General features: G+C 47.8%; 2 protein-coding genes across 2 annotated transcripts in view; one reads left to right on the top strand and one right to left on the bottom strand.

Annotated features, from left to right (window-relative positions):
- Window positions 1-7,842: 7,842 nt before the first annotated feature.
- LOC128713526 (protein trachealess-like) lies at window positions 7,843-10,105 on the top strand. The gene is made up of 5 exons (XM_053808390.1): window positions 7,843-8,045; window positions 8,189-9,055; window positions 9,141-9,247; window positions 9,347-9,873; window positions 9,944-10,105. Exons 1-5 carry the CDS (start codon window positions 7,843-7,845, stop codon window positions 10,103-10,105), a joined length of 1,866 nt encoding a protein of 621 aa, XP_053664365.1.
- Window positions 10,106-12,364: 2,259 nt separating this feature from the next.
- The window catches only part of LOC128719939 (protein lap4), a 41,646-nt gene continuing 36,558 nt past the window's right edge, over window positions 12,365-17,452 (bottom strand). Inside the window, exons 20-23 of the mRNA XM_053813585.1 lie at window positions 15,155-15,361; window positions 14,815-15,091; window positions 14,307-14,549; window positions 12,365-13,531 (exon numbers count right to left, since the gene is read on the bottom strand). Coding sequence (XP_053669560.1) covers window positions 12,365-13,531; window positions 14,307-14,549; window positions 14,815-15,091; window positions 15,155-15,361 — 1,894 coding nt within the window. The remainder of the gene's footprint in view (window positions 13,532-14,306; window positions 14,550-14,814; window positions 15,092-15,154; window positions 15,362-17,452) is intronic.

The raw sequence follows: 17,452 nt of genomic DNA, 5'->3' as shown, positions 1-17,452 counted from the left end.
CTTGGGTGCGTCCGGGGTGCGGTGTTTCGCGGCGCTAGTCACTGTGCGGCTGTGATGGTATGGGAAGGAGGGAGAAGGAAGGCGTGGGCTTGTCGGGCAACACGGCAACGGGACACCACAACAAACGCACGCGGGCGGCCCTGCACCATATGACCACAGCGACGGCACGAACTTAGCCGAAGGTGCACATCGCTTCACGTGAGATGTCTACGTCGCTTGGAAGATTTCTTACGGGGCACTTGCTGGTCACACTGCCTGGAAGACGAAGCACAGAGAAACCGTTCGTTGTTTAGCGTAATTGCGTGATTTTAGGCTGCTGGTGATGTTCGGTGTGAGTGGACGACACTAGCGTAGGGTGAATCTTATTCACCATATTATTATTGGAAGCTCTAGGTTTCCAAGGGGCATGGATCCGCCACTGCTCTGAGAATCTATGAATCTTTTGCGAGTCGATTCCTTGTTTGAATGACTTCTCGCTAAAGATTCATATGAATGTCTCTCCACAGAAGAATCAATAAGCACAACACTAGACGACACAATTAATGGAAAATTTAAGAAGATCTTCGAATTCTTAAGGATGGTTCACTTTAAGACCTCCCCAAACACGTCACTTTAAAAAGTCTTTGCACCAAACTGCACCGAATATGAATTCTTGAAGGTATCTGGCCACCATATGCATTGAAAATGCCTCGAACGTCCACTGCAGCAAGCCGGTTCGAGCTCAACCGTATCCCCTTACAGTGATGTCAGTGACATCATCCGCGCATCACTTTGCTACAACACCGCACAGAAAGGTTACGGGCAAATTGCGTCAAGGTCCTTTCGGCCCGCGTTGTCCACACCATCTCGCGGACGAGATTAATCAGACCATGGTCCGACCAACCTTTCCATTGTTACCGCTGGCCACTTGCATTCCCCGCACAAAGAGCATTCGGTTTTTGGGATGGTAGCTTGTCCTCACCCTGACCCCCTCCCATCACCCCTCCCCGCTGTCTCTTTTTTTCGTGTGATAAAAGGGGTGAGAGCATACGGTCAGCTGTAAGGGCTGCTAACACCACAAACACAAAGGACCAGAAACACACCGATGGCGCATGCATTTCCGCATCGCCTATCACGCAGGCACACCAGTGGTGAACCCGAATCCCGTTTTTTTTTTTTTTCATGGGGACAACTCCCGGGGAAGACTGTTGATTAGCGTCCTCCCTTTCAGGATGGTGAGGGGAGGGGGTGATGATAGTCCTATGCGATGTACTTCGCTAACCTACACCGGGTGGTTGATTCGCGTATGGAGAGGAGCGTTGCAATCCCCGGTTCGCATGCCGGGTTTCAAGTATCCACGACTGCACGTGCACCTAGAGGACACTGTCTGTATATGTCCTTCGCCGTTTCGCGTTTGCTCCGCTGCAGCAAGAATCACAGCAATGTCGTGTCCTTTCAAGTCATCGGATGCCAAAGCACAGTATGTACGTAAGCGAGCGAGAGAGAGAGAGAGAGAGAGAGAGAGAGAGAGAGAGAGAGAGAGAGAGAGGGAGCGAGAAAGCGAAAAGAGAGTGTGTGAATGTTTCTAAGGACTTTCCGACGCTCTCATAGCTGCGGACCAGCAGTTATCTCGTGCACAACCATGCACGACGGGCAAAGTAAAATCGATACATCCCGAAAGGCACAGCAGTAACGATCCAGTGTAACCAACCTCCTTCTTCTTGGACCAACCCCCCCCCCCCCCATCTAGATATCCTTTTGCACCGCAGAACCACTTTTGCACAACTCCTTGACCGTGTGCGCAAAAGGGGGTTGGGGGGGAGAGTGGTTTGCATTGGTGTATGGGAGTGTGCGTGCGCGCGCGCGTGCTCTCCCATGCTCCCAACCGTGAACCGGGAGAAAGTTGTGCGCTGGTGAGCACGAGATTATGACAGTTCGCTAATCGCGTGCCTTAAAAATATTGTTTCTTTACCCCTTCTGCCCTTTTCGTGCTCGTCCTGTGCTCAGGAGGGGTCGATGGGGTGGGGGGATGACATAAAAGATAAAGATGCAAAGGATGAAGCAAACCCCAACAAAGAGCACCACCGTGGGCATGGGCCGCGTGCGAGAAACAGGGCAGGGCAGTGTGTTATCCTTAATGTCCTTCCGTTGCTTCGGACTACAAGGGGACACACATATGTGCACGGAGCCATAGACTAAACTAGGTCCAAGCAGGATAGTCACGCGACACGAAGCCACGAAACTTGGGCTTCCCTTTCCACCCCCTCCGAAACAGGATAAGATATCTGGCTAATAAAAATGGCTGCAATACGCTATTTTGAATGTTATTCGCGTGTTGTTATCCCTTTTTTTCGGAGGGGCGAAGTTAATTAGCGAGATGCGAATTGCTAAACGTGGACAGCCATCATTCGTCCACACATGCACGGGTGTACGTTTTACAAGGAGCGACACAGCACAGCACCTATGAATTCCATTGGGTCGTGCTGCACGTGTGTGTGTGTGTGGGGGGGTCTGAATGTCCTTCGCGCGAATGACGTACTGGCGCAACACTTCCGTTGATTTGCGGCACCGAACAGATTTGATCGCCGGAGCACCCCAAGGTGCGAATGGGTTGATTGGCGAGGGTTGTTGCGTGTGTGTTGACCACCGATTGTGCTTGATTGTAGTGTCGACCTCCAGCCCCCGGCGGGACAACCGGGCATTGCCGCTCCTCGGCAGGGTAACGCCCAAGATATTGAATACACCCCTCGGGAGGGGAGGGAAGGTGTTGGTGTTGGTCCACCAGTTCCAGGGGGAACTTTATGTAGCTTGGAGAAGTGTCAAGCTAGGAACTTTTTGTTATACACACACACACAAACACGCACGCAGGACATACAAATATGGAGTAAAATCACGCAGCAAATCAATGGCCAATGAAGTCCTTGCGCTCTTCTCACTGTAGAGGTCTTTCGGAAGGGGGACCTGCTAAATCGATTCACTAATCACACCCGAACCACACACACACACACACGTACACAGGCGCGCGCATGACGAATGTAGTCTGTGTGTTTTGTATTTCAAATGGGAGAGACAGAGAGAATGGTGGAAATTCCTTTTTAAATTCCAATTCCTTCATGAAACTGCTCCAAATACCAAAGCCTTGACCGTCGAACGTTCGTTCTTTTGCAGCAAAAGTAACAATAGTCCCCCCCCATTCGCCTTTCTTCCTATTTCCGCAATCCTTTCACAACCTCACAAACACACACACACACACACACGTCCACGCTGATTAATCTATAAAAATAAAGAAGCGCACCGCACGGAGATGCACTGTTGTCACAAGTGCTTCGCAAACAAGAACGGCAGAAGAAAGAGATTTCATTCTTTCAACATCCTGGTCGCGGTGCGGGTGGGTTGTGCCTTCATTGATATCCCACTTCTTCCGGGGCTGAATGAATGAGCAATGCATGCGTGTGTGTGCGGGGGTGTGTGGATGTAGAAGTAGGCCACAGCTCAGCAGGAATTGAACGCCCGAGAGCAAGGAACATGATTGTTGAACCCAATTTTTCCTTCCGCAATAATTTCCCTCCCCTGGTGGGCGAAGGGTGTGGCAATCGGAGGGGTGAGTGCGGAGGGTGTAGAATCGAACAGCACCCAACAACAAAAAAAAATGCCTCCCTCCACTTCCAAACGGCATTCCGCTGGGTGTTGCTTGTTACAGTAAGTTATAATTGTTGGTTTGTTGTTTTTTTTTTTTGAAATCTACTGTTTCTCTTTCTCTTTCCGCCCTACACAATTTACAGCTTGCGGAAAACATGGCTACATGATCTATCTGTATTTCGTGCCGTACGCTCGCGGCTCTTTCTCTTTGGCGCGGGGCAATATAAATAGCATTTTTCCCGACACCTGCGGGGGGAGGACATACACACACGTACATTTAATGCGTGCGTCCTTCCCTGGCCTTTTCTTTTTGGTGTCTTCTGTCAACCATACCTCCCACCCACCCCTTTTTTGTAAGGGGGCAAAATTTGTTCGGTTTTGTGAAATGCCGAAAAAAACAACTGATGGACCGCAGGTAAATTAGTCCTGCCCTCCCCCCACCACCTCCCCACCCCCCCATCACCGGTGGTCCGTACCGTGTCCATTTCGCGGTTTTTCCGGCTTTTCCCACAAACACACACACACACATCACTCTGTCTTGCTGTGCTAATGTACGCGCGCAGCAACCACCGACCGACACGGTGTGTGCGATGAGCACCCCACATGGGTGGATTTTTTTCTTTTCCTACCGCCAGGAAGAAACCATGTGATTATTCAATTATTTTCTTGCGGTGTGGTTAAAAGAAAATCCTAGCGAATAACAAGCAAAACCAACAATAACACACTAATAAAGTAAAATCTAACACTCTAGCTTAGTTCTCTCTCTCTCTCGCTCTCTTTGTCTTTTTCAGTAGTTTTAGTATCGGTAGCCCTTTTTCCCATCAAATCACCCACCTTGCTCCCCCCACTCAAATCGTCCTTTTTAGCCCTGTTTTAACCCCATGTTCGCTGCAGAGATTTCGTACTCTTTTGTTGATTTGGTTTAGGTGTGGATGGGTGGGAGGATGGATTGCAAGGAAAAGAGTTCCCATATTCCGTATTCCTGACTCTCACACACCACAGACACACACACACAGCTGCAGCGCACGCACGGATTACACGCACAGCCAAAAAAGATCACTACACTGGGTGCGGGAACCCTCTTTCACTGTCCCTCCATCCTCTTCCTGGTCTCTCCACACACACACGCACGCATACGTAGCAACGAACGAAGAAGAAAAGAACAGATTTGCAGAGACTTTGACAAAAAGCTGCGCCTCCTGTTGACAGAAATTGGGATGGATCGATGGCAAATCTGGATGTTCCTTTGCGGGCCTTCAACTCCTGGAATGTTCTCGCCGCTACACGAGGGAGAACTTGCTTCCAAAAAGCACCCAGAAACAGGACATCAGGAGTGGCAAACCACTACTACTGCTGTTGCGAAACGCGGAAAATCTTTCTCCGTCTACTGTGATGTAGCCTTCTTTTTTCCCGGTTCCTTGCATTGCACGGCACGGTCACAGACCACAAACCACACACACACACATACACACGCACACACTGCACTAGCTTCCGGTCCGGGCTGGTAAAAGGAAAATTGTTGCAAAGCACCACACTCCGGAAGCGGATTGTTACCACAAAAGCGAGATTGTTTTTTTCCTGCCTCTCTTTCTCTTCCATGCACGGGACAAGGTGAATTGTCCGGTTGTCGTGCCACTCGCACAACGATTGTCCAGCAATGTACAACTATTATTACCCTGCTCTGCGCTCCGGTCGGTGGACTGCTTTTCCCTTGCGGCTCCTTTATCGCGGGCCCAGCCGTCTATTTTGTTGGCGCTGCTAGTATATTTGCGGGCTGTGGCAGCGGACCCCTCGCGCGCTGATTTTGTTGGTCGAGTGGAGAAAAGTTGGGCCCTTTTTTCCTCGGCCGCTCGGCTGCGATTGAGTGGCGAGTTTTCACGCTCGCCCTGGTACCTGCGCACTGCTCACAAAACTGTGCAAGTGACCGACCCACTCCGGTTCGGTTGTCATATGCGAGTGGCGTAGGGAGCGGTAAAGCGCGGAGCACGGATACACGGGGTGGTGGTATTGTGAAAATCCGTATGCGCACGCACCCACATACACACAGAAAAGCGCGTGTGCACGCAATGACAGGCCTATAGGTTTGCACCTGCAACACCATCACAGTTGCCTTTGCTAAACAACACTAGCGGCACAGTTTGACAGTTTATGAGCTTGGTGGCAGCTTCATGCTCTTCACCACTACGTGGCGCTACTGTTTTGGCCTTTTTGGCAGCTTCAAGCCGTTATCCGCTTTGTATCGCCACTGTTCTCTTGCGAGGATCGTCGTATTCATAATAGATGCAAATAAATCACGAGCGATTTCTGCCACCCAAGCCTTACGAATATTATATTGATTTTCAGCCACTACTGTGAGTTTCATAGCCTACTACGATAAAAAAACAATACTTGTTACAAACACAAAAAAAAACAACAAAAAAATAATATTTGCTGGACAAAACAAACATGTCCCTAAAGATTTCTTCATACAAGAAATTTTTTTTTGAGGAGTACGGTCTGGCCGTCCTTATTGAATAAAAAAAAAAAAGAAAAAGTTTTTTGCTCTTCACAGTTTTAATAATTAGCAGTCAAACTGTTTTGCAAACGCAACCGTGATGGTCACAGCTGCATACAACTGTGATCGTCACAGTTGTATTAAATGTGACCCAAGTGTTGCAGGTGAAGTTGACAGCCAATTCATCCGTTGACAGCTAGCAAACGCTTCACGAGCTTAAGGTTATTATACACGATCCTATTCTTCACTTTCTTTTCAAATATTGTACTGTACTGTACGAATTGCTTTTAAAATTCCCTTTATGTCTAGTGTTCAGGGAATGAATACGTCTATTCTTCCTTTACTTTAAGTTCTTCTGATTAAGACAATTTGATATCGACATATGAAATTACACGAATTGATAATATTTTGATATTCACGTATCTCGAGTGTCACGTAATTCAGGAAATGACTGTACAGCCTTTTTCAATAAACGCTGGAATTGTTTACACCATATAGCCGACAGTGGGAATGCTTTCATTGACCATATGAACATGTTCTTTTAGAAACAGTTAGGAAAAATTTAAGCAAATAAATATTTGATATTTAAACATGAAGCAGGCTGCCGTACTGTTGTTTGATATGTAAATGGAAAAATAAAAAGGACCTCATTATTCAGAGTTCTGTTTTATTCGAAAGAATATTCTAGCAGGGGTAACTCTTCGTCCAAGAGCCACTAAACATCTTGCATGTTTTTTCAGCACTTTGTTAATATCGCTAGTTGGCTCATAACACAAATCAAAGTCATAAAACCAAACCAAATGTATTTTAGCTAAGAAGAACGGAAATATAATTTTTGTTTTATTTTTATCAACACAAAAGATATGTGCTTCGTCAATTTGAAAGCATATTATATATTTCGTTTGCAATTAGCTTTAATCTTTACGGTAGATATTAACCATCATTTAAACCCACCAGGTTAATATTTGCTCTTATGTTAACGATTTTTAATTTAAATTTAAATCACCGAATTGTCCGCGCGGCCGACCACCGTGCGCAACAATAGTTCAACCGTTTGCCGTTTCGTTAAGATGGCGTCGCTAGCAGCACCGACGGCATTTCGTTCAACGTCGTGCGCTGCAGCTCGCCACGGTACAATGTGCAATTGAGTGGTGCGTGTTTGAATTATTCGAACATTTCAAACCAAAGGAAGGAAACAGTGGAGTTTTGCAAAAGTGCGCTTAGTGTGTAATTCTAGCAGACCGAAACCAACCACTACTGGATCGGGAATTGTGTACGTAAGTAGTCCCGAGTGATTTGCTCGTTTAATTTTGCTGCTCGCTGCCAGCATTCGGTGCATGCGAGTGCGGGGAGCTCATTAACGTATTTCGTTTGAAATGCTAACATCGAAAACCGTGCACGGGTTTGGCGACTGCTGGTGAAAATACTTTTACTCCGCTGTTGGTGCTGTTGGTCGGTGTGGCAGTGTGTCCGTAAAATTAGGACATTGTTTAAATCGGTCCTGGGTACGGGTAAGAGAAGAAATTAACCCGAATTCAATCGGGTGGCAAGCGAACTTAACGAACTTTTGAATTATTTTTCGCTGGCGGTGCAATTCCTCGCGAGAATACGATTTGGTTGTGTTTTTTTTTATGTTGGTGGCTAAAAAGGGGGACCAAGGCCCTTTACACCCCAATTAATGTGTGCTAGACGGTGTGAATGTATATATCTATTTTATCGCTTCCAGCATTATGTTCCCTTTCTCCTCCCTGCAAGTCGAGTATAGCAATTTTCACCGTTCATCGCAAATCATGTCGAACGCCCTGAGCATGAGCAACTCCGGCTTTCCACACTCGTGGATCGTCTCCGGGCAGGACTTTTGCCCGATAACGTACTCATCGATTCAGGGCCACAATTCGGGGGTCTCGAGTAATCTCGCAACGGTTGAGCCGGGGTAAGTGATGACCACGCATCCGAAGCAGACGAAATCAAAACCACATTCAAATTTATACTCCACTCAACTCCGCCTCATTTCCAAACCGCGCTACTCCCTGCCCTCCATCCCCCACACCGTCACTCCATCCATCCACCGAACAGCCTGATCGAGCTGCGGAAGGAGAAATCCCGTGATGCCGCACGGTCGCGGCGCGGCAAGGAGAACTACGAGTTTTACGAGCTGGCGAAGATGTTACCGCTGCCGGCAGCGATCACCAGCCAGCTGGACAAGGCGTCCATCATACGGCTCACGATCAGCTACCTCAAGCTGAAGGAGTTCAGCGAGAACGGTGTACCGTCCTGGTGCAAGGACCCGATCGGCTTCCAGAACTACAACGCACCGCAGTACTTCAACGAGATGTTCGAAACGCATCTCGGCACCCACATCCTGCAGTCGTTGGACGGGTTCGCCATCTCCACCGGTGTGGACGGCCGGTTCCTCTACATCTCCGAGACGGTCTCGATCTACCTCGGCCTGTCGCAGGTGGAGATGACCGGCAGCAGCATCTTCGACTACGTGCACAAGAACGACCACGCGGAGGTGGAGCAACAGCTCGGCATCAAGAAGGGTGCGGAGTATGCGAGCTACGGTGGGTACGGTGATGACCCACCGGCCGAGAAGGCAACCGTGCTGAAGCTCGGCAAGGATGCGCCGGGCGGTAAGGGTCTGCTGCCGGGCGAATCGTACGAAGGGGACGACCGGGCGTTTTGCATCCGGATGAAGTCGACACTGACCAAGCGCGGCTGCCACTTCAAGTCGTCCGGCTATCGGGTCATACTGCTGCTCTGTCACCTGCGCAAGAAGGGCGCAGGACAGGAGGATGCGCACACCGACAAGCAGACGGTGATCGGGATGGTCGGTATCGGGATCGCACTGCCACCACCGTCCCTGCACGAGATCAAGCTCGAGTCGGACATGTTCGTCTTCCGGACCAGCCTCGACCTGACGATCATCCACTGCGAGAACAGGTAGGTTGTGTGCGCAGTAGCGGGGAAATAGTAGCGGGTTGGGACGCGATCAAGTTTTGAACATCCCCGATCTCACTTGTGGTAGGATTTCCAGTTTTCTGGACTACACCGCCGACGAGCTGAACGGGAAGAGCGTCTACAGTCTCTGCCACGGGCAGGATGCGCACAAGCTGAAGAAGAGCCACAGTGAGCGTAAGTGTTTTGAGATGTGTTGGGAGACGCAAACACAGGAGTGTTAACACGCAGGCGTCTGTCTTCTTTCCCCCCCCCCCCCCTATGCTGGTGTTCCAGTGATCCAGAAGGGCCAGGTACTGACACCGTTCTATCGCATCCTCAACAAGAATGCGGGATACTTCTGGATCCAGTCCTGCTGCACGATGGTGTGCCAGACGAAGAACATGAGTGACCAGACGGTGATCTGCGTCAACTACATCATCACCAAGCCAGAAAAGGAGAACCTCATCCTGGACATCTCCCAGATCCCCTCGGCGGCGGGCGTACTCGGCGACTACCATGCGAAACCACTCCCGACCGGCGCTGGGTCCGGTGCCAAAAAGTCCGGACAGCCAGGCGGACCATCCGACTACGAGCTCGAGACCGGTGGCGTAACCCATCCCCATGCCCACCATCACTCCGGCGCGGACGGCTACCATCTTGATGGTGGTGCCTCGCACGTCGACCACAAGGTGGACCTGCTGGAGAAGTCCGGCCTCGGGAAGGGTGGACTGGCGATGGCGTACGGTACCACCACCGACAAGAAGGATCTCGACTACAAGGACAAGCTACTCGAGCGTGAGAAAGGCTGCAGTAACAGTAAGGTAAGGTAGTACGCGCGAATCTCCCGTGCAGGGCGACAACTCTTATAGAATTCCTCACACCCACCTACAGCACCAGCGTCTCAAGAGTGGTAGCCCGATGCTAAATCACCCGAACGAGAACGGCACGCTGGAGAAGAAGTCGTCCGGTGGTAAGAAGAGCGTCAACAATCGGGCCAGCGTCATCCGGGTGTTAAGCAAACCGTCGAAGAAGGTGCTGCAGGAGTCGCACTAGACCTCCCAAAAACACACACACACACAATCAATCCCGCAATGCTGCGATCAACCATTTTTACCATTTTTTTAGTGTTTAGTACAATGGACGGGCTATTCTTCCCGCCATTACCTCCCTCCACCACTCACACCCCACTTTACGGTGGTGGTTTCTTCCTTCCGCTGTTTTCGTATTGGTTAGTGGATAGATTGTGCCAGTAGTGTCCCCTGTTCCCCTAGTTGTTAGTGAATAGTGAATCACCTGTCATCCGCCATTTCTCTAAGAAGATAACACTAAAACACACAAACACACACTCGCGCTTCGTTAGACATTGTTTTGGAGTTAAATAGTTGTTTTTTTTTCTTTATTTCGCTTGGTTTACATATTGCCATACCGGAAGGACAAAAGTACAGTGGGAAGGGATGCGGGCGGAGATGGGTTCCCCGGTGAGAGAGGAAAGGAGAGGAAAGGGAAGAAGATTTTTATTAAAATACGCGCGACATGGAGGGCTCCCCAAAATGCTGCACACTTGAACACACACACACGCATACACACGCCCAAAAAGGAATGGAGGCGTTGATTCCGAATAAAATAAAAACAAAATAAAACAGATTATTAGCGCTTCCCTCGGAGCCTTCCATGCTCACGAACCCATACACACAAAAAACGTCACGTACACATGCACACTCACTCACTCATTCATGCTGTAACTTCCTTTTTTTTACCCTCTCCCTATCCTTCATCTTCTTCTGTGACTCCCCCCTCCCCCTACCCAAATTCCTTCCGCACCTTCTACCTGTCACTTCATGGGCTCCGTTTTAACTACTAAAATATAATAAAACCTTGTGTAAAGCAATATCAAAATGAAGCATTTGTAAGGAGTTTTGCAAAGCTATAAGTAAGAATCGAAACAAACAAAAAAACGAATCAGAATTCATGTGTGCTTCAAACAATGCATCAATACGTCGCGATAAATAACTATGTGGAGATACAAACTTCATGATAAAATACGAAAACACAAAACTGAAAGCAGTTAGAGAACTCGTTCTCGTTCGATCATTATCATCAGTATTGATCATTATTGCAGCTGATAATAAAAATGTCTACCGGCAGCGGGGCGGGAGTAAGCGTAACGGAGCTACGCATCATTTCGTATAAATTAACCGCGGTTCATCGTACACGCCACACGGTACCTATCGATAAAGTATGAGGACTTATTAAAAAATAGAAACAGAAATTGGGAAAAATAATTGTAAGAATTGTATCGGCAAAAAAAATAATATATCTTAATTCAAAAGCTGCACCTGCACTGGCTGCCTCCGTTTTCGAGTGTTGTTTCTCTACCTCCGTTTCCCTTCGCCCACATATTTATTTTATTTGCGGTGTGCAGACACACACATAAATACATACATAAAGGGATTTCCATGATTATGCAGACAAGTTCCACGAGATATCGGTTTATGTGAGCATGTAATTGGATTTCATTCTGGAAGTTACATTTTAACAATAGCGATACACTTTTCCAACAACACAAAAGTCTATTGAATGCACTGGTCTCGTAATAAGATGTTTGTTTAGAGACTGCTAGGTTGCTATCCAAAGGACAGCTTTTCTGTTTGAATAGCTCACTAATACTTAGCCGACGAGGTCCAAGGATGAAATTCTACATATTATTGAGAACTCTTACTATTACGAGATCGCAATATCGAAAGAAACATCGTAGTACAAAGAGTCTTTCACATAAATCTTCATCAAGGAGTCATTTTAATCAATATACAACTATTAAATGATATAATCATCCTTAAACGTTCATAAATCCTCAAAGATGAATGCTCAGAGAACCTCATAAAAACTTGGTTTCTGAGAGATTCATCGAATTAAAAACGAGTTCTTTCCATTTTGTTAGCGCCATCTTTTGTAAAACTCGAATAACTTGTTGAAAAAACCAATTATATGCTCGCAAACATCAGTATCTCGTGCCAACATGCCTATATTATCGTTTGACATCGCTGTCTATAAGCGGAGGTGTTTCATTTTGATTTCTCTCTCTCCTTATCTCTATTTTTCTCTTTCTCGCTATCTAGGGATGTTGTTAAAATAAACCTAAAAACTCACTGCCCCCTCAATATCCCACACGGAGAGGGGAGATAATTGCATCGACTTCCTTTTTCTCCCCCCTCAGTTATTAAAATCGTTTACATTTAGCTAAGAAGGAGCGTCGACCCGGTCAGCTCTTGGAAGATACAGATCCATCCCTACTGTTACACCTCCGATCGTATATTACTTTTTCTTTTTGCCCTTTCGCTTCTTGCGCTTGTTGCTGGCCCCACCGGTCGTGAGGTTCGTTGCCGAAGGGACGGTATTGTTGGTGGTGGTGATTGTGGTGGTTTCGCTCGACCCGTTGGTCGTTTGGCCAGTAACGCGGTTCGGTACGTTTTCCTCTTCTCCCTCGTCGTCGTCCTCATCCTCACCACCGGCAGCGGCACTATCACGCACCGTCACTGGCTCGACCGTACCGACAGCAACATTACCGTTTCGCTGATCGTCCACCTCGTCGTCCTCCCCCTCCTTTTCATCGTCATCGTCATCATCGTCGTCACTGCCGAACACCGCCTTAAGCTTTTCCGAGTGCAGCGTCTGATGGTACAGTTGCCCCGGCCCGGAATGGTTATCGAATGCGGGCGAAAACCGTTCCGCGTTCGGGTTCGTGATGACCTCGCAGTCACGATACGCCGACGACACGTTGTCGTCTAGCAGCTTCTGCTGGTACTTTCGTTGCTGCTGCTGCTGCTCCTGTGCCAGTTCGCTCTGGTGGGTGTAGAAATCGTTGATCAGTCGCTCGCGCACCATAAACACCGTCCCGATGGCGCCCGTTTTCTCCTCGTACCGTTCCGGCACATCTTCCTCCTCGTCGTCCAGCTCCGCACCCTCCGCTTCTTCCGCTTCCTGCGCCTGCAGGGCAATGATTTCGTCCTCCGTAAGGCTTTTGGAGAGATTTTGCCGAACCTTCTCGTTTTGCTTTAGCTCGCGCAGCACGTGCTTCATCTTGTCGTTGATCGACTCGTACGTTCCGTGCTCGTACGCGTACCGACCGTACTCGGCTGGTGCGTTCGTTGGCGGTGCTGCCACGAGCGAATCTTCCTCGCCGTACACCACATCGCTGTAGCGTCCGATCGCAATATCGTTCGGCTGACCATCACCGGTCAACATCGGGTTAATCACCTCGACGATCGTTTGCAGCTGGATCGGTTCCGGTTCCGCGACCGCTTCTTCCGCTTCCACCTCCCGCCGCTGTTCCATCTCATTCTCATCCACCCACCGGTGATGGTGACCGTCCGGCTCGGTGACGCCATTGTTCACGTCCATCTTTCCACCGTCACGCTCACTGTCGCCGGATGACGAGTCCTCCAGCTCGAACATAATAATCTTTTCGCGCATCGTTTCTACCTGAAACGTAGTGAAGCAACAAGCAAAAGAAAATTAATTTTTCATACCACGGAACACCGCGAAACGTCAGTTGGGGGAAAGGAAGTGCAAATATCTAAGGGTTAAGGGCAAGTGGCGAACAAACAAATAACAAAACACGTGTGCGGATTTATTGCTGAAAAAAAAAACAAAACGAAACGAAATTTAACAGCGCAAGACAAAAACCATTCTAGAGCAGCTGCAAAGGATAGGAGAGGATGCTTACTGTCATGTACTATTTGCCAGGGAACCTCGCAAAAAAGGGGACATAGTACATAATAACATTCATCCCTAGCCAGGACCTTACTAAATGGGTTAGTCTGCGTCTACACTAATGCCAACGTATGCATCAAAGAAATGGACTGATTTGAACACTTTTTTGTGAGTTCAATTCTCGTGAAACCCCTGAGTGTTGACATACAGAGCTGCTTTTTCATCCTCATTCAATCAATAAATATCTCAGTCCAGAGGCTATTTTCGAGGTTGGTCCACTTTGTCTAATGCATACGTCGCATGCTGCTCACAATGTGCGGTTGTTTCTGTACGGGAGGACGCGACCATGGAAGCAGGATTTTGCCAGGTTCTACCCCCAAAAGCGTCCATTATCGGCCTCGACTAACAATACTACTACAGCAACACATGCTCTACGGGTGTACGGTGTGTGGCGCATACGCTATGGAATGGGAGGTGTTGTAAAGTTTGTGCCAGACGAATGTTTTGTGCGTGTGCCATCATCGCATCGGCCACCCATGCTAACCTCGGTTTCGATGACCTTCTCAATGTACTCTACCGTCCGGACGCCACCGCCCGGTGCCTCCTCCGTCCGGCGTGTCACCTTCTCCTCCACGACCTTTTCCGTTTCGCGCACGACGATTTCGCTGCCCGGGCGCGACTTGACGGCGAGACGTGGAAATCGCTGATGCAAACGGTCACCGCCATCGTCCTCGCTGCTGCGTCCCTCGTGGTGTCCGTCGTCACTGACCGGTTCACGACCGAGCTGCTAGGGTTATGTGGGGTGAGCATAGTCGGGAGTGGGGGGTGGGAGTTTGTATGTGTATTTGGTATACGGTTAAAAACATCGAGCACGAGAGTTGTTTGGGAAGGAAACACAGAAGGGGATATCTCACATTCAGTAGTAGTTTTAAAACACACACACACGCAACACGGTGTCCTACGCACTAGCAAGTTAATTGAGACGACTGGCAAGAGTATCTTCACGGGGGTTGAGAGAGAAAAACCTACAAAGGGGAACGGTAGAACCTTACCTCATCGTTGCTGTTGGGCGACGATGATGCTTCAAACGGCAGTGGTGACTGTGCCGGTGACGGTGGCGTTGCGTTACTGCTGCTAGCCGGCTGTTCGGCCGCCAGTGGCAAATCACCTGCACCACCATCGACACCTTCGCTAGCGCTGCTCGCATTCATCGCCGACTCGTCTAGCTGCCCGGCGGCACTCATCGTTTGTATCATAATCAGCGCCTGCAGCGCATCGTTTTCGAGCGATTTTAGCCGCGCCTGACGCCATGCAGCTCGTTTTTGTGCCCTAAAAAGAAAGCAACGACAATCGTTAAGCATGTTCGAGTGGGTGAGGATTCTTCTGTCTTACCGTAGGGCGCGGATCTCGGACGGACTCAGCTTGGATTCGTCGTACTCCGGCGGCAAACAGTTGCTGGCTCGGGCTCTCTTCTCTGCATTCGCGGTACGTATCGGGATGCGGCTCATGGGCGTTTTGACGAGTGGTGACGACGCCGCCAGCAACGCACCAACCATCCTCTGCTCCTCGCCGGTACTGTCGCGCCCCGTCGGATCCTCGCTGCGGAACCGTTCGATTGCGTCGTTGTTGCATCGGTGACGAATGATTTGTTTCATTCGGGTTTTTGTTTTGATTTTCGTTTGTATTTTTTTTAATGCGATACACACCGACGAGCGTTCACAATTATATGTGGTAGGCATTGTTATAGAAGGGGTGAGATTGAGGTTACATATCCAGAGATCAGTTAAAATGTTCGCAAGCGTTCGCGCGTGCTGATAGATTTTCGCGCTCGGCACGTAGAAAGTCCTTGGGGGATGGTGGAAAGATGGAAAGACGACGAACTGTTGGCCAGATTTCGCTGGATGCCAGTGGGAAGCATACTTAGCTATGATGCTTTTTTTCTACACTGCTTTGCTTTGCTTTATTCATCAGATCGGCAAAGACCAATTAAAAACCACCCAATGGCATCCAACGACCGTTCATCTTTCTTATCAACTGAGGGGAAATAAGGCAAAAAACTTCGGAAATCGCTAAACGGGCTCGCTTTATGAAACCGGAGATGGTTCAGTTTACAGTACGCTTTCGAATACTTAAGTGTAAGTGGTGGGCCTTACTATAAAGCTACGCAAAATGTTTGTTTGGTTTTTTTCTTTACAACTATATTAAATCCGAGTGTAAAATTAAAATAAATAGTAGGTGAAAGATAGAGGAAAAGCGCAAGAGGTAGATGAAACTTACGATCCCACAGTATATCCGAAACAAACAAAAAAGGTAGAGAGTAAGTATAAAGAGAGAGCGTCACCTAAAACGAGCGTATTACACTGCCGCCCAGTTTTATGTTAAACACCCTGACCCTTAATATTATTAGATCGAATAGAAATTGTGGAAGAGGTATATCCGTGTAGCAATGTAGAACATAATGAAAAAAAACCACGATGAAAGAAATAGAGCGCATTCCAAGCATTACAATAATTAGTTTTATTATTTATCACTTTGAAGATGTGTATTTACAAAACAAAAACGAAAAAAAAACACATTAAAAACAATAAAATGTATACCGGGCAGAGGGGCTGTATTCGACACGTAGATTAAGATTAAGAAAAGCAACTAGGATAGGTGCTAAACGTTGTTTTTGTTTTGGTTGGTTCCCGTTTCTGGTCGATGTATTTTACACAAGGAAAAAAGGGAAGGATGGAAAGGGGAAGGATATTATGTAAAATTAAGTTTATCATACAGCAATCAGCACAAAAACAAAGAAAAATCATTGGAAGATTTTTGTTTAAACACTTTAAATGCTTTAAATGTATGTATGGGAATTGTTGTTTAAAATTTAATTTACATTTCAATAAAATATGAACATGAATACATAACTACACATATTCAACTGTGCGTTTCAAGCGCTAATGCCCAGCGTCCCGATACAACGGGTACACTTATTGTGGGACGTTTACTACAAACAAAGCTGTCATTTGAATACAATTGTTGTGTTTCCCGCTTCCTGTCAACGCCCGCTTCTTCAATAAGGATACAAAACATAGATACAATTAAGATCTAACCAGTTTGCACCAGTTACAAACACAAATGCAGCACGTGCGTGTCCGTCTCACATGACAGAGCCATGCACGCGCACACACCGGAGCAACAGACAAGGTGAGGTTAAGAAAAAAATGTGCAATTAACATTATACTAACAGCACTAACAGTGTACCTTCGTTAAAGGAAACAACAGCTAAAGTCAAAGCTAGTTATAACCACCTAAACCACGGATTTTTTCAAGGTTAAGTCTGGTTCCGCTTAATCCTATCCTGACTGTTCGTGTTTATGTTTTCTTCGTTCCGTTGATCCGCTTTTTTGCTTTTTTCTTTTGCTTTGCTCTAACTAACGCGTTAAGAGGGTGTATACAATTGTTTGTTTCGTGTAAAAGAACGGGAATGTACGGTGGAAATGAAGAGCGAATTGATCTTAGCTGCGGCAACGCTACGAGCGGGAATATAAGAGAGGCAATGCACACATACACGCATACAGCAACACGGAGAAGATAAGCAGGATTTTCCTCCAAACCCCTCGCTCCCCAAACCCGCTTTTTTCCGGGTGGGTGGAATGAAGGGGATGGCGAGGAAGGGAGGCGTATGGATGCCACCAACGCAAGGAC

The sequence above is a fragment of the Anopheles marshallii genome, chromosome X (genome assembly GCF_943734725.1).
Source record: "Anopheles marshallii chromosome X, idAnoMarsDA_429_01, whole genome shotgun sequence".
NCBI classification, from domain to species: Eukaryota; Metazoa; Arthropoda; class Insecta; order Diptera; family Culicidae; genus Anopheles; species Anopheles marshallii.
The sequence above is the reverse complement of the archived record's forward strand: the minus strand, read 5'-3'. Positions and strand labels throughout refer to the sequence as shown.

Coding starts and splice junctions, on each gene's coding strand:
- LOC128713526 (XM_053808390.1), top strand. CDS start 7,843: ATGTTCCCTTTCTCCTCCCTGCAAGTCGAGTATAGCAATTTTCACCGT. Junction 8,046..8,188: donor CTCGCAACGGTTGAGCCGGG/GTAAGTGATGAC, acceptor TCCACCGAACAG/CCTGATCGAGCTGCGGAAGG. Junction 9,056..9,140: donor ATCATCCACTGCGAGAACAG/GTAGGTTGTGTG, acceptor CACTTGTGGTAG/GATTTCCAGTTTTCTGGACT.